General features: G+C 40.1%; 1 protein-coding gene across 2 annotated transcripts; it reads right to left on the bottom strand.

Annotated features, from left to right (window-relative positions):
* Nucleotides 1-13,087: 13,087 nt before the first annotated feature.
* On the bottom strand, nucleotides 13,088-23,828 carry LOC131818081 (RNA-binding protein 42-like). Of its 2 annotated transcripts, none has more exons than XM_059152160.1 (3): nucleotides 23,254-23,828; nucleotides 18,067-18,132; nucleotides 13,088-13,364 (listed from the first exon to the last, which is right to left on the bottom strand). In XM_059152160.1, exons 1-2 carry the CDS (start codon nucleotides 23,811-23,813, stop codon nucleotides 18,117-18,119), a joined length of 576 nt encoding a protein of 191 aa, XP_059008143.1. In that variant the 5' UTR covers nucleotides 23,814-23,828; the 3' UTR covers nucleotides 13,088-13,364; nucleotides 18,067-18,116. The 2 variants fall into 2 exon arrangements, with proteins under 2 accessions (XP_059008143.1, XP_059008144.1); XM_059152161.1 differs by lacking the exon at nucleotides 13,088-13,364 and adding an exon at nucleotides 13,385-13,709.
* Nucleotides 23,829-24,564: the final 736 nt, after the last annotated feature.

Genomic DNA, 24,564 nt, shown 5'->3' with positions numbered 1-24,564 from the left:
TATAATCCTTGCGTTGTTTCAACGACTCGATAAGAAAACATGATGAAAACACTGGAGAAGTGGCAAAGCATCATGGAAACGTTAAGAACCAAGACTTCTGGTCTAACATTCACCTATTGGGACCTTTAACAATGCATTTTTCATTCTGTTATTGTGCAAAGAATGTGAAGTTAAAGATGTATATAATGCATCCATAATCATGTGCATTTAAAAAATTAGAATAACTGGGGACCCAGGGTGGCTTAGTCTGTTAAGCATCTGCCTTCGGCTCAGGTCGTGATCCCTGGGGTCCTGGGACTGAACGGAGAGTCTACTTCTCTCTCTTCTTCTCCCCCTCCCCCCCCCCCAATCATGCTCTCACTCTTTCTCAAATAAATCAATAAAACCTTGTAAAAAAATCAGAATAATTAAGGACTCCACAGTTTTGACCAGAGATTCTTTTAGAATTAAGGTTTTAGCTTAGGCATTTTATAAAAAAGGAAGAAGAAGCAATAGGATAAAGAAGAAAAGGAAACTATCAGGATATTATCACAATATAGTCATCACTTAATAAACTCTGAACTAAAATGAGGTCCATTTTAAACCTGATTTTCTCTTCTAAGGAGTGTTCAACTAGCTGCCTTCGGTCGCAGACACGAGGCCCAGAGCTCCCTTCTCCTGTAGGGGACTTCTGCAGAGTCCTGCCAAGCAGAGAAGATGTTGAGGGGAGGAGTTAGAGCAGCTGCCCCTCAATTAAATATCCTGTTGGCTAAAATATACAGAGCACGGACATGTGAGGGAACAGGGGTTTCTGGAGGGACAAGAGCAGCTTCCAGTTAATACACCACTATAGTATGTGAACCGCTAGTGGGCCCCCCAAAGTCTTTTCTCGGGGCTGCCTGTATTCTAACGAGTGCCATCGCTGGTCCCCAAGTGCACAGAAGCATAAAAACAGCAATGTGAAGGGCAGAAGAAATATTATGGGTTGGGCGGGTAAGGAATATAGCTGACAGCAACTGAAGAAACAGGACAATGTTAACAAATGAGAAAAAGAACTGAAAAAAATAAAAACTAAAAAATAAATAAAATAAAACAAAACTCCTTAAATGAGAGCTGTTATACAGGATAATTCTCACCAATGACCACGAGTTACTATCAAAGTTCAATGAGACTCAGTTTCCAAGGTAAGAGGGAAATGCATGATCCATTTTTAAAAAGGCTTCCATCACAAATAGTTAAAGTTAATTCTTAAAACTTGGCTGTCTTGTATAATTCACTCCCTAGAGGGTTCCAGATTACCGTGGTTTTACTGTAGTTAGATAGTTTTATGGTTAATGTACTGTGGTATAAATAAATATAGCTTAGCCTAAGCGTCTCCACTGAAAATATGTATGTCATAAAATGACAAATAAAATAGGTCAATGACCAAACCCGTAGTAAATAATTCAAGCATAAAAGCACACAACATCAGAATAAACTAAAACCCATCCTCTTCAGACTGGATACATTTATTCAAAATGGACTTCGGCGGCAAAAAGAAATGTCCAAAGATAAAAGGTGAGAAAGGAGGTATTAAAGTCACTAGCTTATATCCTTCTGCTAAAGTCTAAATAGCTACATGTCACACTCATGAGAAGAGCCTATAGGAAAACCAAGCTAGCCTATGCATCTGTATTACAACAAAATAATATTCTACACTATTCTGATTTGATTCTACATGATAGAGACTTGGTAGGTGCTCACTAAATTGATGTGGCCCAGAAATATAATTTCTAAGTGGTTTGAAGGTCCTATAAATTAAAAGCGGGAAATATCAGGAATATCATCAGTGCTTCCTGGGAATGTTTAGATATCGAACACACAATGAAAGAGAAAGAGTGGGAAAGCTTCAAGGACATTGCTTCACTGCCAGCTACAAAGGATGCACTGACAAGGACTGCAACTAAGAGCAGGAAATGCTGGTTTGCTTTGTGAGTAGGGGACTGTGGCCAGTCTCCAAATAGCATGAGGAGATGATGAGGACCAAGTCAGGGTTACAGCTTCACCCCTCCCTGGGCTGTAGCATCATTACTAGCTGGTCCTATCTGGTCACGACGACAGAGGACGTCCTGAATTGTGACGTCAAGGACATAGGGAGGCAAGGTGACCTCCACAGGGCCGCTTGGGGACTGAGGCAGGTGACAAAGTCTGTATCTTCCTTTACCCCCTTGTTTGGTGTTGGTTACGTCACAGTTTTAGTAACCCCATCATTTTGGATTTTAATTGACGTGACTCTTTGGTTTGAGTATTTTCTAGAGTATATAACCACGGAAAAGAGCGTGCTTGCCTTCAACGTCTACTGCCTTAAGGTACGCATTGTTCTACCGACTACTGCTCTATTAACTCAAAGACATTAGTAAACCATGCCGTTTTCCACACAGCTGCGAATTCTAGACAGTCTATCTAGACCATGGCCATGCATCTCCTTTAGGAAAAGTTTAACTTGACTCTCCGGCTCCAACATTTACACAGCCCAGCTGAACCTGAGTAGAGTGAGACTGTCATTCCAGAATCGGTTCATGGCAACATTTCCTTCCCAAACAGTTCCGTAGCGGGAATCTCAGCCATCTCTCATGAAGACCCAGGTTAAGGATTAAACTTACAAACACTCCCACAGTGTTCAGTGCCTGCCATGCATCTTTCACTTTACCAGTAAAGGACATTTCAAGCTTCTGCTACTGAGAGACAAGGAGAAGCAGATGACACACTGTTTGTACTATTTGGGGGTTGCAGTGGGGAGATTCAGGGAAGGTAAAGCCAGCAAGGTCTCTGGAAGGTTGTTTAGAGACAGGGCAGGAGAATGGGGAGACTCTCTCTCCTTTGAGCAGGGGTTGACAAACTACAGCCTGTGGGCTAACCTCAGTGAGCTTCTTCCCTGCTCTGCCCCATCCCTGAGCTCTCCCAATGCTGGTTTGAGTTATTTAGTGAGGAGGTAGCAGTGCCTGGGGGTCTGTTCCCGGCAAGCAGCCACTGCGCGGGGAGGATGCTTGGCTGGGACGGTGGACAACGATGCTAAGGGGGGGTCCCCTGGTCCGGTGCTGAGCAGCCTTGCAAATGGTGCTGAGGGGCAAAGGAGTGTTAAGCAGAAGGGTATCTACCTGAAGGATTTTTTTTTTTTTTTAATTTGACAAAGAGAGATCACAAGTAGGAAGAGGGGCAGGTGGAGAGAGAGGAGGAAGCAGGCTCCCTGCTGAGCAAAGAGCCCGATGCGGAGTTCGATCCCAGGACCCTGAGATCATGACCTGAGGTAAAGGCAGAGGCTTAACACACTGAGCCAACCAGGTGCCCTTCTACCTGAAGGGTTTAAACAAGGGTGTGATAAAATCAGATCTCCATTTCAGAAAGATCACTCTGACAGCAGAGGTGAGGTAGAAGGAAGATGGGGGGGTGCCTCTGCTCTCCCATATGCTCTCTACCCTTCCTATCATGTCCGCTCTGAAATTCCCTAATCATCCTTCTCTCTGTATTCCAGCTATTCCAGCTTCTTCCCTGGGCACTCAGGGCACTTTCCAGACACCTGCAAAAGTCTATTGTTTCCACCCCAAATCACCATTTTCTCAACTGCTTCTTTGTCCCATGCTTTCCCATCTATCTGTAGTGATGGACCAACAGTTTGTTTTTATTTGATTTTATTTCTAACTCTACTCTTCTGTAGATTGGAATTTTTGTAAAATACAAAATCATGCCCTCGGATTTCAGGGCAATGTCAAATTGCTATAAGTGTCTCCAGTCCTTTTCCTAATCTTTAGTATTTGTCTTGTCACAAGCTGATAATCAACATCTGTGTCAATGAATTCAGTAAATTGCAGGATACAAAATTAATATACAAAAATCAGTGGTATTTCCATACACTAACAACAGATTTTCTGAAAAAGAAATTAAAAAAATCAATCCCATTTTTAACAGCGCCAAATACAAAAAAATACTGATGAATAAATTTAGCCAAAGACATTGATGAAAATATAAGAAAATGATGAAAGAAATTGAAAAAGACACAAATAAATGCAAAGGTATCCTATGTTCATGGATTGGAAAAGTTAATATTGTTAAAATGTCAATACTACCAAAAGATTAAATGCAGTTGCAATCACTAGCAAAACTCTCACGGCATTTTTTGCAGAAATAAAAAAAACATTCCTGGGGCGCCTGGGTGGCTCAGTGGTTTAAGCCGCTGCCTTCGGCTCAGGTCATGATCTCAGGGTCCTGGGATCGAGTCCCGCATTGGGCTCTCTGCTCAGCGGGGAGCCTGCTTCCTCCTCTCTCTCTCTCTGCCTACTTGTGATCTCTCTCTATCAAATAAATAAATAAAATCTTAAAAAAAAAAAAAACAACATTCCTACGATTTCTATGAAACCACAAAAGATCTCCTGCATACCAAAATTAAACCTCAGAAAGACCAAAGCAGGAGGCATCACAGTTTCTGATTTTAAGCTATATTATAAAACCACAGTAATTAAACAGTATGGTACTTGTTAAAAAACAAATAGACCAGTGGAGCAGAACTTAGAGCCCAGAAATAAACCCAAACATATATGGGCAATGAATATTTAATAAGGGAGGCAAGAATAACTACTGGAGAAAAGTAGTCTCTTCAATAAATGGTGCTGGGCAAGTTGGAAATTCAGTGTAAAAGAGTGAAACTCCTATCTTTCACCACTCACAAAAATTACTTCAAAATAGATTAAAGACTTAAATATAAACCATGAAACTCCTAGGGGAAAACACAGGATAAAAGCTCCTTGACTTGGGTCTTGGTAACGAATTTTTAAAAATCACACCTAAGCATAAGCAATAAAATAAAAAACAAGCAATTGGACTATATCAAACTAAAAAGCTTCTGCACAGCAAAAGAAACCATCAACAAAATGAAAAGATGACCTATGGAATGGGGAAAAGTATTTTCATATATCTGAAATGTCTATATATCTGATAAGAAGTTAATATCTAATATACATAAAATATATAAAGATTTCATACAACTCAATAGCAAAACAAAACAGATAAGCAAAATCCAAGATAAACAAATAATCCAATTATAAAATGGGCAAAAACTAGAATAGACCTTTTACTAAAGAAGATACAGGAATGCCCAACGGATACATGAAAAGATGCTCACCATCACTAGCTATTAGGGAATGCAAATGAAAACCACAGTGAGATTTCACATCACACCTGTTAGAATAACTATCACCAAAAAGACAAGAGATAACGCATGCTGGCATGGATGTGAGGAAAAAGGAACCCTTGAGCCCTGTTGGTGGGATTACAACATAGTATAGCCATTACGGAAAATAGCACAGTTTTCTCAAAAAATTAAAAATAAAGCTACCAATAATCCATCAATGCACTTGCTGGGAATATACCCAAAGGAAACCAGACACTAACTTAAAAAGATAACTGCACCCCCATGTTCATAGCAGCATTATTTATAATAGCCAAGACATGGAGAGAACCTAAGAATTCACTGATGGATGGGTGGATATTCACAGATAGAACTACAAGGAGAAATAAATGAATCCACTATTAATAGTTGAAGACTTTAACACCCTTCTATCATAAATGAACAGACCCAGCAGTTAGAAAATCAGTCAGGACATAGTTGAACTCAACAGCACCATCAATAAACTAGTTATATAATAGACATCTGTTGATTATTTCATCCAATGACAGCAGAATACACATCCTTCTCAAGTTCACATGGAACATTCACTAAGGCAGACCACATTCTGGGCCATAAAACACACCTTAACAAATTTAAAAGAATAGGACTCCTACCATATATGGTCCCAAACTACACTGGAATTACATTTAGTGAAACTAATTAAGATAGTTGAAAGAATCAAAGTATTTGAAAATTTAATAACACATGGGTCAAAGAAGAAATCTCAAGAGAAATTTCAAAACATTTTGAACTAAATGAAAATGAAAATATAACTTAGCTAAATCTGTGGGATGAAGGAAAGCAGAACTTAGAGGAGAATTCATAGCTTTTGAATGCATATATTAGAAAAAAAGAACGTTCTAAAAACAATAATCTAAGTTTCCACCTTAGGAAATTAGAGAGTTAAATCCAAAATAATCAGAAGAAAAATAATAAAATTGGAGCAGAAACCAATAATATAGCAGAAACCAAGAAATCAATAGAGAAAAATCAATTAAACCAAAACTATTTCTTTGAAAGAGATTAATGAAACTGATAATCCTCTAGCCAAGCTAATTAAGAGAAAAGGAGAGAGAAAACAAATCATTAATATAAGTGAAAGGGGGACATCAGTACAGATCCAATGGACACTAAAAGGATAGTAAAGGGATACTATGAACACCATGCTCACAAAGTTAACCCAAGCACACAAAGTTAACATGAAGTACACCAATACCTTAAAAGACACAATTTGCCAAAAGTTACCCAAGAATAAACAAACAATCTGAATAGGCCTAACTCTAACTATTCAAGAAACTGAATCTCGATAATCAATAATCTCCCAAAACAGAAAACACTAGGCCCAGATGGGTTCACTGGTGAATTCTATCAAACATTTAAGAAATAAATTCTACAAATTCTCTTCAGTCTCTTGGAAGACAGAAGAAGAGGGAAAACTTCCTGACTCATTCTATGAGGTCAGAATTACCATAGTACCAATAGATAAATAAATAAATAAATAAACCAGAAAAAAGCTGTATAGAAATTATAGAAGAAAGAAAACTAAAATCCAATATCTCTCATGAACAAAGATGCAAAAAAACCTCAACGAAATACTGGCAAATTGAATCTAACAATGTATAAAAAGAATTACATAACACAAGTGCAGATTATTCACCATAGCTGTATAAATGGGATTTATGTCACGTGAGCAAGGTTGGTTCAACATCATGGATTTGAGAGTCCCAAGTTTTCCTCAGGAAGTATGTCAGTTACATCAAGCAGATACAGGCAGGAATATCATAAAAATCTACCTTTACAATTAACAATCCGTCAGCTAGACTATAAACTCTGTGAGGGAAGGACCATGCCCACTGTGGTCTCTACTTTATGACCAATGCTGTCCGGTATCCTGTACCTAGTAGGTGTTTGGTAAGTACTTGTGGAATGAATGTCTGAGGTATTAAGATCCAGATAATACTGCGTACTAATCACTTAAATTTACACTATAATCCAAAGTCATCAATTTCCCAAAACAAAAATATTCTCCAGTGTTTTTTTTTTTTTTGCCTTGGAAATGTTTTGACACTCTCTATCTTAAAATTTCTATGCATGGGATGTCTGTGGGGCTCAGGGTGTTAAGTGTCTGCCTTCAGCTCAAGTCGTGATCCCAGGGTCCTGGGATTGAGTCCCAAATCAGGCTACTTGCTCAGCAGGGAGCCTGCTTCTCCCTCTGTCTGCCTCTGACTCTCTTTCCCTCTGACAAATAAATAAATAAAATCATAAAAAAAATTTTTTTATGCACAATTGATACTTAGTACACTTCATGTTTGGGGGACAGCTGTGGCTGGGAACACTCACTTTACTCTCTTTACATACTTTTGAACCCCATCTTTTTCAAAACAAACATTGCCTAGTAATATTGAACCGTTCCATCTCAGACTTGCTTTTCACAGCTGTATCACATGATAAAGAACACTTAATAAGGAGAGAAAACACATTTTTGGAGAAATTTTCCCATTAAGAGAAGAAACAAATTGCATCACTGTGGAAGATGAGATTTGGTCCCTGCCTGCTTACTAGATGGTGAGTTCCAAACTCCTTGGCTATTCTACTACCATGTCAAACCCAACTCTTTGGCCCACACGGTGTCTTTTCTTCCCATCAGACCTTCTCACCTTGGTCCCAGAACACTGACACCACGACCTGATTGTTTAAGTCCTGTGGACACCCTTGTGGTCTTATTTTTTCCTTTACCTTCATGTGAAACCGGTCACCAAGCCCTTTTATTTCTAGCATCTTGGTGTTTCCCATCAATCCTTCAACACCTCTCCTCCCTGGCCTCTCCCCTACTCAGACAACTATTCCCTCCCTCTTGAACACTTACCAGCAACCATCAGCCAACTGGTCTCTCTCCACCTGATCTTGCTGGTCTCCAGTGTTTTCCCGCCCTGCCACCACCAAAGAGGTATCTGTAAAATGCACACCTGATCAGGCGGACCTAAGATGAAGTCCAAGCTCCTGGCCAGGCAGATGAAAGCCCTCTGCAGCCTGGCCCTGCTGCCTCTCCTCAAACTTCCCCATCTCTGCCCACACCCCTCCTGCTCTGCTCAAACTTCTCAGACTCCCAAATGCATCAGGCTCTCCCGCTCTTTGGTCTTTCCTTCTCCCTGCCTGGAGCCCTCTTCCTTCAGGGCTCAATCCTAATGCCTCTCTCCTCTGGGAAGCCTTCCTTGACATTGTCTGCCATCTGTAAGGCTTGGTTTTAGGAGTTGTGACCCTGTGGTCCCACAGCATCTGGCTCTCCCTCTTACTGTGCTGGGTTGAAAGGGTGAAATGGTCTGTTGACGCCCATCTCATCAGTAGAGGTTCAGCCCTACACTCGACAAGCAAGCACTGTGTGTTGTTCACCATTTCTCCTCCAGGCCGAGCTCTATTCTCACTTTACTGAACTCAGGGAACATATCGGATTCATATTTGGTTTCCGGATTTATCATAGTGCTTGGGTACAGCAAGGAGGCGTAAAAAGTAGTGAATGAATGCAATATTCTCTTGGCTGAAATGCAGTTCTGAGATTAACACCTTTGAACTTGGTACTTAGACCCCTATTTGGTGCCCAAATGTCAGTATGACATGTACAGATGGCAAGCAGACATTTGTTTCTGACATACATATGATAAGATACACCAAGGATAGGGATGTGATACAAGCAACCCTAAAGCGAATTCCCAGAACTGGGGACAGGCCATCTCCATGCATTTGCTTTTTGCTTTTGATTCTAATGATCCTCGTTATTACTTAGTAGCTAGTCATTTCATCTTGCTGGGACTCAGTTTCTTCATATATCGAATGAATCTTTTCCAGCTTCAAAGGCCTGCAGGAGGAAGTGGCTGCTATTTTTACACACTGAGTTTGAAAGTTATTTTAATAAGAAGGCTCCTGGAAAAACTAAAATACTCTACCAGTGTATCTTGCAACTCACACTTCAGTGTTCATACAGAAAAGTTTAAAGATGGCAAGTGGGTTAAGGTAATTTAGCAATAAGTTGTTCTAAAAACAATTTGTGGAGAATATATATATAAACAATTATAGACAAAATTATAAAGTGTCTGGTATTTTAAAAGAATATACAGAGAATACAGCAATCATGGCAGAGTCAGGAAGTCTAGTGGTAACCAACCTATGATTTGCAGTATTTGTAAAAAAAAATTTAAAAAACTAAAACTGCACTGTTTTATGTTTTAAACTGCTGAACAATATTACAAGATGATTCTGCAATGCTTCCTCTTCATATATACTCAAAACTTTTAGGTCACCGACCTAGTGTAGCCCTTCCACAAAACATGATTTGTGTTGGCGATGCCATAAAGTCAGGTATATTGGCATCAATATTACAACCTATAAAACCCTGAGTACCGTAATTTTGGTGATTGATTTTAAAATTGGTTTGAGCAAATCTATGATTTTTACAAATGTAAAGAAACTCTAATAGACCCTTAGGTCTTTTCCAAGTTCTCAAATTCAAGGGGCCTTGGTGATATTAACTTCCTAGTTTATTAACTTTCTTTACTTTCCTAAAATAAGGCACATATTTAGAAATGGCCCTTAACAGTCTTACCACTTCGTGCACTTAAAAAAAAATGAGCAGCAATGCTTGTGTTTTCTTAGCTTACTCAAAATAGTTCCTTAGTAAAGCCATCAGCTCTCTCTATGGGTTACAAATCTTCTCTTGATATAAACTTTTATCTATATGTGATCTTGCACTTTTCATTTTGGAGCTTTAAGAACTTTAAGTTCTTTTGCTATTTAAAGCCCAAAATAAACAAAAATCTTAATTAGTATGATAGTCTTAATAGATTACGCATTTAAGACACCAGAATAGTATAAAACCTCTTATTCCTTATCAAACATAAAAGGAGGGAAATAAAATATTTTGTTTTACACACACACACACACACACACAGATGGAGGCTTAAAAGCTGAAACATACTTCCAAGCCCTAGTTTTAGGAGGAAGAGTATCCATTTGTTTTTTCACTCAAACCCATGTATTTAAAATCAAGTATTACTCTTTTAAACAGCATGCCTCATTTGTGGTGAGCTCCTAAAACAGGAAGATTTTTGGGCAAGTGTCGTACCCCTTCAATGCCCCAGGACATTCTAGCCAGACCAGATTCCACTCCACTTTTAACAAACCACACACGAGCTCATTTCCGTCTCTTTGCTGATATCCTCCATATTATGTATGTTCTCCTTCAAATTCCACTCTGCCATCTTTCGTGAGGCCTGCTCTGCCAGTTCCATCTGGCCTGGGCTTTCTCCTGAGTTCTGAAGGTTCTGGATTTCTAGTCATGAGCAGTCATGTTGGTCTCTCAGTTTCTTTTTCTTCCCTGTCCTCACTCCCTAATCTATGCCCTATGAAGACCAGGCTAAGAGAAGGTTGGGGGTGGGGGGGCTGTATTATTGCCTTCTTTCCTGTTCGGTTCCGGGCACCTAAAAGTGCCTGGAACGTGGGGTGCTTCCGTAGCTGCTTAATGATGAGTGACCTAGTGGTATTAAAAGATACCATGTGCATACATAACATGCTATCTTTAATCCAGGTCCTTTTTAAGGGCAAGGACCATTTTACTGTCTTAGGTCATTTCTATCACTGTGCTCATAAACATAACAGGCTAGAGATAGAAACTATATATAGAAGCACTGAAAGATTGGGGTCCCCTGAGCCTAGTGCCTCACTTGAAAAAGTTAAAGATTTATAATATTGACTTTTGTTAGCAGGACCATTTTAACCAGTAAATGACATCGATGCTTCTAAAAACAAATGGAGTTCAGTCTTTGGTAAGAGTTCTAAAGTCAAAATATGTAATGGTGAAAATCAGAGTAAAAATGGTCCTTGAAAAATCTTTCCACTGGGTCTCCCCCCAAATATAGCATACATGGTTTTGTACATGTCTCATTGTGCTGAGGTAAATACAATAAAACAGTATGATTTCCACTAGGGCTGGGAACAGAGCGGTTTCTTCTGGTAAGCATCATTGCATTTTTAAGGCTCGTGTACTAGGAAAAGACGCTTTTTGGTTTTTATTTCCTTCTTTTTCTTACAAACACAAGTCTTGTGGTCGAATCAAACGAGCATGAAATGCAACACTACTGAAAAACAACTGTTAAGATAATGAATTAATTCTACAAATAAAAACTGCCAGCAAGAGGTTAGTGACTAAAGGACGAGTCTATCCATTCAGAAGCTACTACAATATATCCTCGAATACCAAGTCTCAACTAACACTTAGAAAATTCCCCCTATATTTATCCAAGTAACCCATCAGCTCTGCACATCCTCCCTACCGTATATGTCTACCTTTACAAACAAATTATTTATCAAAAAAAAGGAAAAAAAAATCAATTTTTTTCAAAAGTATTTCTCTAAAAATAAGAACAAAACCTAGATTGTGGAGAACTGTTTTTGATAGCTGGCTACAAGTTATTCGAGAGAGTTTGCATATTTTAAAATCAGAAACAAATCCAGTTAAAGCAAAGACACCGCAAAAATGTCTATGTCCGCCTTGTCTCCCCTTCCACACACACAAAATCAAGTCTAGTCATAAAAAGAAAGACTCCGTGTAATTATCATATGACCCACAATTGCACTCCTGGGCATTTTTCCCAGGAAAAATGAAAACTTATGTTCACACAAAAACCTGTACACAAATGTTTATAGCAGTTTTGTTCATAACAGTCAGGAACCGGAAACAAGCCTTTAGTCCCGACCGGTGATGGTTAGACAATCTGCAGACCTTCATACCCTGGACTACTACCCAATGATAAAAAGAATAAATTCCTGAGAAGGGCAAGTCGAATCTCCGGAAAAAATATGCTGAGCGAGAAAGGCCAATCCCCCCACGATAACACACAATAGAATCCCACTTATAGAACACTCTGGCAAAGACCGAATGATAGAGATGGAGAACAGGCAAGTGGCTGCTGGGATTAAGGAGAAGAGCAGGGGAGAAGCAAGTATGGATATGAAAGGGTAGAGGAAGAATCCCTGTGGTGAAGGGAATGTTCTGAATCTCGAGCGGATCAGTGTTACCGCCCAGGCTGTGATACTATGACACTACATATTACAAGTGTCACGATTAGGCAAAACTGGGTAAAAAGTACAAGGGATCCCTCCATTAGTTAGTACAACTGCATGTGAAACCTTTACTTATCTCGAAATACAAAGTTTAGTTAAAAATTTCAGAAGAAGCAATATTCTAGTCTAATAAATTTACTTGGCCATATTGAGATACGAGCTTGAGAATACATCACAGCCCCTTTGATGCTTTGTAGAAACTACAGAAGTGGCTAGAGTACAAACTGGGTCAAGAACAAAATAGGGACCCACAGCCGTTTCTACAGGTGTCACCAGCATCTGTGAATCTCCCCAGTTCCCTCACAGAGGACTGTCTCTGATCAGATAGGCCCCCTCGCAGTGTTCACACTGCACAGGCCAGAGGCATCCTTCTGTTTTCCTACAGCTGCCACAGGCCACAACAAGGCATTTCCCAATGGCAAGGCAACCCATTATTAGTTGGTCTACACAAATAAAAGAACTCTGTGAGAGAACGGGATGTCACCTCCTTTACATAAGTCAAATATTCAAACACATAACAAATGATCTGCCCGTTAAGGCAACATTTTCTGGTAACTGAGTTGAGCAAACAGATTTTGTGAGCAGAAATGTTCTATTCCAGGGGGACTAATATAGAGAAGTAAAATATATGTCTGGATTCCTTTCAAGTCTTTCTTCTCCCATAAACGTAATAGTTGTATCAGTGACGCTGGACTGCTAGAAGAATCACTATGACAGAGGGATGGATTTTTTGGGACCCCTCTTTTTCAAGTATAAACATTCATTTGATCCAATAAAGACATTTTAGAAAAAAAGTCAACATATAGAAACAATTTTATTTTTTCTATACTTAGATTCAAACAGAAAGTGTTTGGTAATACTCTACAATACTAATCATTTCAAATAAAATGGATGATCAAGAAGAGTATGACCTTCTTCTGCAAAACAACTGAGGATCTGAATTGGAAAAATATTTTTGTCTATAAATAGGAATATCCAAAACAATTTAAACCTCTTGAGCACTTGACTGTTTCGGGTCCTTTGCGTCTAGATTGAACAGACCACAGGAAGTTTCAAACCCCAACAGCTGAATCTAAAAGGAAAGAAAAAAAAAGATCCATTTAGCTGTCATGATCATTGTCACCGTCAATCCCTAATATCTCAGACTTCCCTGACCGCACTCAACTTCCCCATGCTGCTTTCAGCTTGGGGGAAGACAAATCACTAACTAATCAATTATGTACACTAATTAAAAATGCTACCTTTAGGAGGTGTTTTCATACCTTAGTAATGGGGTGAGTATTTCCTCTTGCCGCTGACTTTGAAACCTTTTCGATGTCATGTTAGCCAGGATGCACTGAACATTTGCAAACACTTAATGCTACAGTCTACGTACACTATCGAATTGCCCTCCGAAAGTAGTGGTACGATTCTGCAACTGGTTGAGGTCACATGGAAAATAGAATTATATGCTAATTTGTTCCTATATTAAGTTATCATAGAAGGTCAGACCAAACACAGCAAAATGAATTCTGGAAAAAAAATTAACTAAGTAGATTAGTATGTACCGTATCAAAGTAAACTGTTTATCTTAATAGATACAAATACAAGAAAGATTTTTTTTAAATACAGGCATTTTCTCCTTTTCAAAAAATAAATGTTTTAACTAACCCCAGGCAATGACTTGCATGATCTGAAAACACTCTATATAAATAATTTTTCCCTAAAGAAGAACAGGGGCAGAGCATTTTTCCCCCCTAAGGGGTGAGAAAATGGAGAAGGGCATCGTATCCAAAAGAGAATAATTTCCCCCCAAAAAACTTGCCTTTAAATACATATTTATTAAAACTTGCTTTACCTAAGTAGTTGTACCCATGCACTGTAAAAAAAATGAACACACAGGTTTTAACTCTATGATGGGGTCAAGAGATGCTGAGTATAATACATGTATTATTTAACTCCAAAATAAACTAAACAACAATATAAATTTTTCATTAGCCCAGATTTGTCTGAAAAAAAAAAAAAAAAACGTTTTATTTAAAAAACTATTGAGGAAGAAAAACCTATATTATTTCTTTTTCTGAAAAGCATATCTCCAGATATCACCTTATCCATGGATGAGTTGTACAGATACTACATCAACTTAACAACAACAAAAAAACTATATATAAAGCAAATCAATGATCGAAGAATTTGTGGGCTACCAGTTTTATATATGATGATGGTGTATTCGTCACAGTTCTTTTTTCAAAGATCCATTAATAGAGAAAGGGAAAGAATCTGGGGAGGGGGTGACAGAGAAATGAAACCTTACAGCATTTGAAACCATGGGACCAATATTTTATAAAGCATCCAATCTACTGCAGAACACAACTAAGACGAGTGACAGAGATCATCTGTGTCACACCCTTAGGCAAAATCCTGAGGAAGAAAAAAATGGTAATATTTTGTTCTAGAGTCTATCCTTTTTTCCATTAAAAGACAGGTTTATATTTTTCATTTTATTGCAACATTTCCAATGCCATCCTACAAGAGAACTATCACTCACAAAAAGCCATCTGAATTTCTTTCAATCGGAACTCACTGTGAATTTTTAAAGGAACTTCACCTACAACTTCTTTAATTAGATGCCATTACTGTTAGTTATCATAAAATACGCTGGATTCCCATGAAGTATCAGTTTGACGTCTTGTTTAAATACTTACTTTTCTTCTATCTACTACCAGCCATGTTTACCCTGCTTTCTCCTAACCAAGTTAGATATGAAGATACATATTCAGGCACAAAGTCTTCAGGCTCCTTGATGGATTGTAAAATACAGCTATATACTTCTCTACTATTATTCTTATTTGAAGGCCCTTATGTATTGGGATCTTAATCCATCAGAAGTTGAGAATTACATTCAAAAAAGGGAAGGGAAGTCAGACAAAAATGAAAACATGCACTGATGCCTAAGTAAATTAATCTTCATTCCCACTGAAAGTAATCTGATGTCCAGGGACTGGGAATTATTCTACCATAAAATACAGCACATTAAATACTACAATAGCCCATTTGAAATATCCTAAGATAATGATTATGTCATCTACAAATGATCGTACATATAGTTATATTTTAATATTCATTACTGGAGGTTCTAATGCAAAATATGTTGAAATTGTGAAAATCCTCAATCTGTTAAAGATAAGATCAAGCAAATCAAATTCTGTAACTGAAAGTAAGACTCAAAATAAGATCTGGAAAAAGAATCGACAAAAGTGAAGGCAAAATATTTGGACCCTGGTTGTTATCACAAACAACACTATCACTCCTGATGGTTTGCATATAAAACTCCTTATCTCCACTAGCTAGTTGAAAAGAATGAAAAGCTTCTCACAACCAGCTAAAAAGAAAGTCTTTACCAGGCTCCTTGAAAAAGCTCATTTTCACATTACTCAGGCTTCATTATGCTAAATCAATATTCGTTTAGTCACTGGGGTTATTGACATATTTTAAAATAAAAGTATACCCTTCAGCTACTGCACTCATTACAGGTAATTTGTCTTGTCAGAGAGCAGGGAATATTATCCTAGTCTTTCAGGGGCTGACAGCCCATGGAAATACCTCCCCATGGTTACAACTGTAAATAATTTTAAGGTAAAATATTGAAAAATCAATGACTGTTTCCTGCAATCTGTCACAAACAAATCAATCATAATCCGCACTGCCAGAGAGTATGATTTGAGGGAGATGGGAGCAGATGTAATTCTTGGCTGAAATCTCTCATTTCAAAATCACTTCACATAATGGTGTCATCATTTAAACACTCAACAGTCAGTGCAACTGCCACTGTAACATCTAGTTGGACAAAACCACAAGGAGGAGGAGGAGAAAACGCCATCGCTATTATGTTAACAAACATTTAATTTTAATGGCTGCTGCATTAGTAAATTTCAACTGAAAACTGTTTTACCTGTCCCCTTTCACAGTCCTACATTAATCAAGGCTGCTGGTCTACGTATGTGTACAAATGCTTAATAAATTAGCCTCTGACTCAAAACTTGACTCTCCTACATACATCTTTTATTTTCAATGTCCGTTATAGAGAATGAAATTTGGAATTAATAAATAAGACATCTGGATTGTAGAATACCCATAATTCTGCCCATACAACAAAGACAAAAAATAGTGTCGTAGATGTCACGATTATACTTTTAAAGTAGGTTTAAAGGTCTCAGTTGCCCGGATATTGGATTTTATATTTTCCTTCTATTAATACATATTACATTTCAACTTTGTAATATTGTAGCCTATTTTAAGATGACCAGCAAGACCCAGTCAATTCAAAAATACCCTTGCATTCTACACCCAAGCTACAGACTGATACTTTAAAAACTGAAGTAATAACCCAAGTATCTGAAGTGTAAAAGTTGGTCAAGGTCATAATATGGAATTGTTTTGTGAATGTAAACTGCTTTCTAAGTAATCGCCGATACCACCATTTTTTCCAGGCTACATTTACATTGCTCCCTCGGCTTACAGTCTCTGTCTCGGCATCAATACGAGAATCTGAGATCGGTATACTGCACCTTTTTGTTCTGTTCACCAAAAAAATCAGTTTATTTAAAGATCAAAGAGTCTTCTTTCTGCAGGTTTTTGTTTTTTAAATGTATATTAGTCCTTTTAATTGGAAGAACTTGCTTTTAGCTACCACCCTGCTTACTGATTTCTGAATTGTCATCACTGGACACCATGAAACCCTTTATTATCCTATTAAATATATATCACCATAAATATATAAATATACCCCTCCATAGGTATAGTTCAGGATGCAGATGTTTTGGGTGGCTAGAAAAGTATATCATTTTTCTTAAAAAGGAAAAAAAAAATAGCTATAAATACCATTCCACTACTTAAGCCTATATACACATTCTCAGGCATTGGTCCTTCATAAAAGGGTTTTACTGTGTTTTTAATTTCACCTGCATATTCAATGTGGCAACACAGCATTGAGGAGACAGCAGCTTTTCGGACGGATACCAACTGGGCATGAATTTCGTCCTTCGAGACTCTCAGAGTCATTCTTTAACACTAACATTAGATTTTTGAAAATGCAAAAGCACCCGGGTAAATGATCAAAGACATCTTCCAGAGGAAAACAGAGTCCTCCATTCCATGTGAATCCCTGCAACAGCTGCAGAGGCAGCAGCAAGCCAGCCGAGTGAGAGGAAAAGGAAAGCACTACCCCTGGCCCAGGAATGCCAGGAAAATGGCAAGGGAGCTCAAGGGGTGAACAAGGAAAAGGACCCCCACGTGTGGTAGGCCCTGCCGTCACAGCAGCCCCGGCTGGGCCCGGCTCACTCCCCGGCAGAGCTCTGGAGCCCCTTGTCAAGCACCGAGGCTCCCACCCCAGAGTCTGGCTGAGGCTGGCAGGAGATCGCCCCGCGCAGAGTCCGCTCCCAGAGAAGACAACAAAGACTGGGAGGTGAACGAGGACAGGCAAGCAACATGCTGAATGCATGCACAGGAGCCACCAACTAAAATGACGTCTACTAGGCCCGGGGAGGCCACTGTCACAGGTCTACTTCTCAGAAAGAAGCTATTTTAAGGGTGCTGAGTAGGCCTAGATGAGGTTTCTCCGCTCTCCCAGCACAGCCCACAGCCCTAGGAGAAGCAGCTCAAAACTCAGCACGGGAAAGTCAGATCATTTCATACCCCACAGTTAAAGAAATTGCTGGCTGGTAGATAAAGTTCTTATATGTAATAAAGGCTCAGGATTACAGAGGAAAGTATTCTTTTAAAAGAGATAGTATTACCTCCCTATCTTCTGAATCTCCTCCTTCCGATAGCCAGTACAGTAGCTCCATTATGAACTGTAGATTCTTAAAAAGAAAAACAGCAATAGTTAGCTTCATCTTCCCTTGCACTTCCTTCCTTCATGGAATTACAATTTAATTATCAATACTTCAATTGATCTTATTCCTGAATGACACATTTCTCAAAAAGCACACTCTAGTTACTTCCACTAGAGAACATTTAGTACAACCTTCTCAATTAATCAACCATAACCCATTACTGTTGAAAGGACATGTTTTCTTCATATTTTTTTTTAAATAGGGGACCCTCCCACCTATTTTATATAAAAGTAGCACTAGTTTTAATACATTTGAGTATCATTAATATACATGAATTATAAACCTTAATAATAAATTTTGGTTGACAACAGATATAAAACAAAACCAATTTGCACATAGTTTAGATTTTTCCTCTATTCTTCCTTGCTGGGGAGGCACCCAATCCTCTTTTAAATTCAACAACTTTACACGTGGTTAAAAACAACCACAACAACAACAACAACAACAAAGATGAAGCTTAAAGGCATACGGGGAGGAATCAGACTGCTCACTGCTTCACATTTTCCTTCAATTTCTGTCGTGTATTTTCTAACTAGCTGTAAGGCACCAGCTTCAAGTCACACAGGAAACCCTGTCTCCATAAGACCCAATCAGTGACAGGGAAACACAAGTGTGTTATTTAAAAACAATTATATATAATTTCATCTTTATGTTAAAAATCACTTTCAGCCCTTTGAAAGTTTACAGAGAAGCATTTCCTCTACCGCAGGCTGTACAAACTAGAGCTGCCTTCTGTTTCAGTTAGCCTTTTTTCTTCGGTCATACAACCATCTTCTTTACCTCAAAATATTCTCTATCACTAAACCCAGTTCCTTGCTCTCCCCAATAGACAACATGAATACTCCACAAAATAATTTTTTCTCCTCTGCTTATATTCAGCAGTTCCTATTCTGATGAGAAATGACAAGCTTTACACACACCTGTATACCCTTTGTCATTAAAAGAGTTTGGTACCCCTGCCTGGAACTGATCCTCCAATTAAATTAATTTTTGAAAGAACTGGGTAATGAAAAATAATCAAAACCTGTGATTTGGCATAAACAGCTTATTTCCTTTAAGTAGTAACTCCATTTCTATAAAATATAACCTCAGTCTTGACTTTTATGGAAAGCACTGAGTTTACAAATTTCACCATCCAAAGATATCATTAAAAATTGTTACGTAAATTTCCATGAATCAGAATTTTTTCTATTCACTGAACTTTTCTTTAATGCATTTAGTAAAATTTTAATAATCAAAGGCCTCAAGTGACATTCTTTACATTCTGTACTTAGTTCCTATTACTAATATAAATACTTTGGTAAAACCAACACTGACGCTATTTGGGGTTTACTCCACACACAAACACACTGTGTTGCAGACACTCACTTGCAGATGAGCTTAGGGATATACAAGGACAAATTTCAGCCAACATTTGGAGGAACTCCATAGTTCAGAAGTGAACTTAGCTGAAAACATCCAAATGTATTATGGAAGCATCGTACTTACAACCTGCACACACACACACACACACAAAAAAAAAAAAAAAAGAAAAGAAAAAAGAAAGAAAGAAAGAAAAGAAAATGATTCTGTTTAAAGAAACACAGAAGACTAGTTAAATACTTTTGGGATATTAGATGTGAATATCTAATCTAATTTCCTCCAAGGTATCACTCCATATTACGCCAAATAAACAAATAAAGGCTGTATCGAGATGTGGAATAGCATTAGCCGGAGAAAAGGCTAGAAAAATGAATTACATAAATGACAACTGCCGGAGAATATTATATTTCCTTCTCCTGAACAAATGTTAAGTGCATCCTTACTAATAAAGATTTAAACTTGAACTACATTAGAATATACTGGTTTTCAATTTTGAAGCATCTAAGTTAATTTGCCAAGCTAACTTGGTGCTTAGGTATACTCTAGCTATAAAAATACTGCAAATGTATGCAGAAATAAGTTATAAGTATCACACTTCACAGTGGTGCTGTGAGAGCAAAGCCCAGTCATTACTGCACAAGAAAAAAACAATTCCAGGATTTTACATCTTCTTAGAGTCGCATCAGTTGCATCTTTTAAGAACAATTATTCTCTATAAAACAGCTAACAATATACCAAAAAGATGTTAAAATTAAAGGAGCTGATAAAATGTAGAAATTGAAGGGAAAAACACACAGATATTGAGCTATTACCACACAAAAAAGGCTGTGCTACCTCGGAGTTAAAACACGATTCCAAAATATGGCACTGTTTTCATATTCTAAAGAACATGTTTAATCTACTTTGGACTACATGATTTCACTTACTTGCACATTATCAACTGAAGAACATTTAAATTTTTCCTAAAATTTCTATATGTAAAAATATATTAACAATTATGTGGTGCTATTCATTAAGACACACAATAGATAATTAGTTCCCATTCTTATTTCATTTTTTTTTAACGCAGCATATAAAATTTGAAAATAACACATGGGTAACAGCAGAGGGATGCTGATCTTAGCTGCCAGAACAAAAATGTTGATGGTGGGGTGGGGGGAGCTTTGAGGGATAAGGAAAGCAATTATCTCAAAATTAATGCTCTTGTTTTAGTTTCACCAAACAAATCTAAATAAGTCTTTCTTTGATTTTAGTTTACCATGTAATTCTAGCCAGCTAATTATCCTTGGAGTCACGAATGAGCTGTGACTCTACACCTGGCTTCTCCGATCATATGCCTATGGCCTCCTCCACTTTCATTTCCTCTTTCTACAATGACTTATAATATTAAAGAAAAACACTCACACATCTTATATACACTACTGATGGACAGCCAGCTTCCAGGAAATCATGAGCTACAAAGAGAGGGGGGAAATCTTAATGCAATACTTATGTTAAAGGGTATTAGGTGCTGGGTGAGCCAAGGGTAATATAATCAGCAGCATCTCTCTTGCTATTGTTTTTGCATTCAGAAATTTGAAGTAAAGGACTATGATATTATTTTAGTGGTTGCCCAGGTTATGATTCAGATCCTTAAACTAATAAGAGGCTAAAGGCACTACCTTCACTTGCTCATAATTTGAATTTATAGACAATACTTTGGAAGAAATAAAACAGTTTTCTTCTATTTCTGGAAATAAAAACAAGGCATTCCATAAACAACTAAGCTAAATACTTGATGATGTGAATAGAGAAACTACTTTCAAGCATTAAAACATTCTAGGAGACTGTTTTCCAAAATATAAAGTGGCATGAATTTCTCATATGTTTACATTTTTATTATATTCCTGCTTCTGCACATTAAGCGAGACTTCCTCTACAGATTTATTCTCAACATTAATAAATGTTTGCTTAATAACAGACTGTCGCATTTGTGCTTTTCTTTCTAAATTAGTAACCATGACTCCACAAAGAGCACAAAGAAAGCTGACAAAGGCATGGCCAAAAAGCCACAAGTAGTATTACTACATGCCAGAGCACTTAACATTAAACTACCATTTCTCTCTGAAACTTCTGTTGCCAGACTGCTCCCAAAAATCTGGAAGCTCAAAGACGGGTTTCAAGTGCAATTAAATTCTCCAAAAGCAAAACTGTACAAAAATATGCCGCCCTTCTTATGTCACCATTTTATAGACAACATTTTTTCAGGATCTTAATTAAGATAACGATGCACACCTGTGTCAACATTCTCTGGCAAGACAGCCTTATCAATCATAATCCTTTAAGTACACTCCAAAACAGCAAAGCGATATGACAGAAGCAATCTGTTGCCTTTCCTAGCGCTGGTGTTGTGTCTCACCCACAAGAATGATGAGATCTTTAAAATACAGCAGACCTACTTTTATGAGTCTTTAAAGTTTTAACTGTAAACAGTTATTACACTAAATAAACAGGAATAACCTCTTTTGCACTTGATTTACACAATGACAACTGTACGGCCAAAACTCGAACAGCAAGCTTTGCAGCCATGTCGTGGCAATGCAATTGTGGATCTTATTTTAAAGCTTGAAATTTTAAGAGTTATGCATAACTGGATCCGTGCAGACATGACAAACCAATAAACCTTTAGGAACTCTTAAAATTACAATTTTCTAAAAGTCCTACATTAAAAGCAATCAGGGCATGGCTATCCCCAGTGTTAGTTAAAATGTTCAGAAGGATATAAATGCAAGAGTCCCTACCCCCCCCCCCCAAAAAAGGAGTCATCTTGGTAATGTGGAAGGAAAGGGAGAGAGTTCCCGCCTCTGCGAGGGTGGGGGTGGGGTGGGGGGGAGCTTCAGTGACCAGAGACCAGTGAAACTACAGCTTAACAAGTAAGCAGGTTCCCAAACGGGAAAGCTGATGAATAAAGGAGAAGGCAGGGGAGAGGGAACCTTAACCTTAAGTAGCCACTACCAAGATCAAAAGGTAAAAACCTCGTGTTTACCAGCAAAAACGTAAAAACTTTCACAGGAACATTGAGAAACCCCCGCCAGATGCTATTTGAATCCCATCTGCCTGCTAATGATTAGTTCTTCCATTTCACATATTAACACACAAGTCTGAGACGCCAGGCGGCCGTGGCCAGTCGAGCAGCAGAGCCATCAATGTGCAAATAAAGCAGAAAATAGAGACATCCTTAAGAAATGAGTCTTAAATTTGACGTAGAGCGGAGGTGACAACCACGGCAACAGAACCATAAATTCGAAATGCTTCAATATCTTTCAGGATTCTCTCCAGACCTTGACACCAAAAAGAAGACGGTAAAAGGAAAGGGGAGGGCAAGGGGGGATAGCCTAGCGGCCCAGAGTGGCAGGATGATGTAATGAGGATGTCTGTGTGACAGACTCAGATTCTCGGTGGCACAAACCTCCAAGGCTCCATGTCAGAAAACAGCAACCTGGACGAGAGCCGAGAGGGTGCTACGGCCGCGCGTGGATGGAGGGGACACGCCCACGCGCGCCCGCCGCGGCACCGTGACATTAGGAGAGGCCCGCCCAACACTCACGCGGCCCACGCCCACCCTGCGGCTTGCGGGGCACTGCCGCGGCCATCCGGTCCACGAAGGGACTCGGATGCGGCGCGAGGGGCAGTGAGCCCGGGCGCGACCGGGCGGGAACGCGGCGGGACGGGGTACCCGGGACTCACCTCTCCTCCGCCGCGCGGGCGCGCGGACCGCGGACGCTCCCTCGTGGCTGGCGCGAGCCCCCGGCGGGCGGCGCGCGCGGGCAGCTACCGACCGTTAGCGCGAGGGGCAGCCGCGGCGGCAGGGGCGGCGGCGGCGGCGGCGGCGGGCGGAGCCGGGGGCGGGCGCTGAGGAGCACAAGGGCCGCGAGAGGCGGGAGCGAAGGGAACGGGGAGGGGTAGCTCCCCGCGACCACTCGGTCTACACCGAGCTCCCCTTGGCCGCCCGAAAAGCCATCACCGGCCAGCTCGGCGCTCCCTCCCACTTCGGCCGTCCCGGGCGCCCGGCCTCGCCTCAATCCCGGCCCGCCGGCAGCCACCTGGGCCGGGCTATGCCCGCCTCCGCGGCGGCAGGCTTCTCGTCTCCATGACAATAGGGAGCCGTTGCCCCGCCCGATCCCACCCCCTCGGTGCCGTGACTCGGAGGGAAGCGAGCGCACGTCGTCGAGGGGCGGGGCCAGTAGAGGCCAGCGCCCAATTAGAGATAGAGGCAAGGAGGGACAGGGCGGGGCTGACAGAGACATTGCCGAATGTCTGCTTGAGGGGCGGAGCGTGGGGGGGGAGGCGGTGAAGCTGATGGTTGGGGAGGAGTTAGCGCGCCTGCGTGAAGTCCTGCAGCGGAGCGCGTCGGAGTTTACTTCAGTGTGTCAGTGTGAGGGGCCTGGAGCTCCGTAAATAAAGTGCATCTTGCTTGTCAAAGTCCTTGCGGGGAACTATGTGGTTTTCTTTCGGCCTGCGTGTGCCCCAGTTTTATGTAAGGTCACCAAGTCTGTGATACACCGAGCTCCAGTGGAGTGCCCAACACTGTGCCAGCCCTGTTTTGGTTCACCAGCGCCCCTGTCTGTCCCAGAGTTCGAGTGCGTCTGGCTTGTGGCGGCGCGGGATGGAGAGACAGGCAGGGGGTCTGTTTTGTATTCTGTGTGGCCGTCGTGGGCAAGGGCTCTGCCTGTGACTCAGTTGTGTGTGTTTGCCTTGCCAGCGCCTCGCTGAACAAACAGTGGCTGGGTTGGGCAAAGCCGAGTGTTTGCAATGGAGCGTGGGCGGGTGCTAAAGTGCGCGCTAAGGGGAAGGGGACCCGCACCCTCCACCATCACCACCGTCCTGGCAGAGGGAGCTGTAGATGGAAAGCCCGAGGAAGAGGCGGCGAGGCATGGTGGGGGCCAGATGGGGTGTAGTGGGGTCCGTGGACCTACTCTGGTACAGCTGCTTCTTCATGTGGCAGCTCTTGCCCATTACCTCTCCTCTAGAGAAAGGCTCTCCCCCGTAATCCCGGCC

The sequence above is a fragment of the Mustela lutreola genome, chromosome 16, assembly GCF_030435805.1.
Source record: "Mustela lutreola isolate mMusLut2 chromosome 16, mMusLut2.pri, whole genome shotgun sequence".
NCBI classification, from domain to species: Eukaryota; Metazoa; Chordata; class Mammalia; order Carnivora; family Mustelidae; genus Mustela; species Mustela lutreola.
The sequence above is the reverse complement of the archived record's forward strand: the minus strand, read 5'-3'. Positions and strand labels throughout refer to the sequence as shown.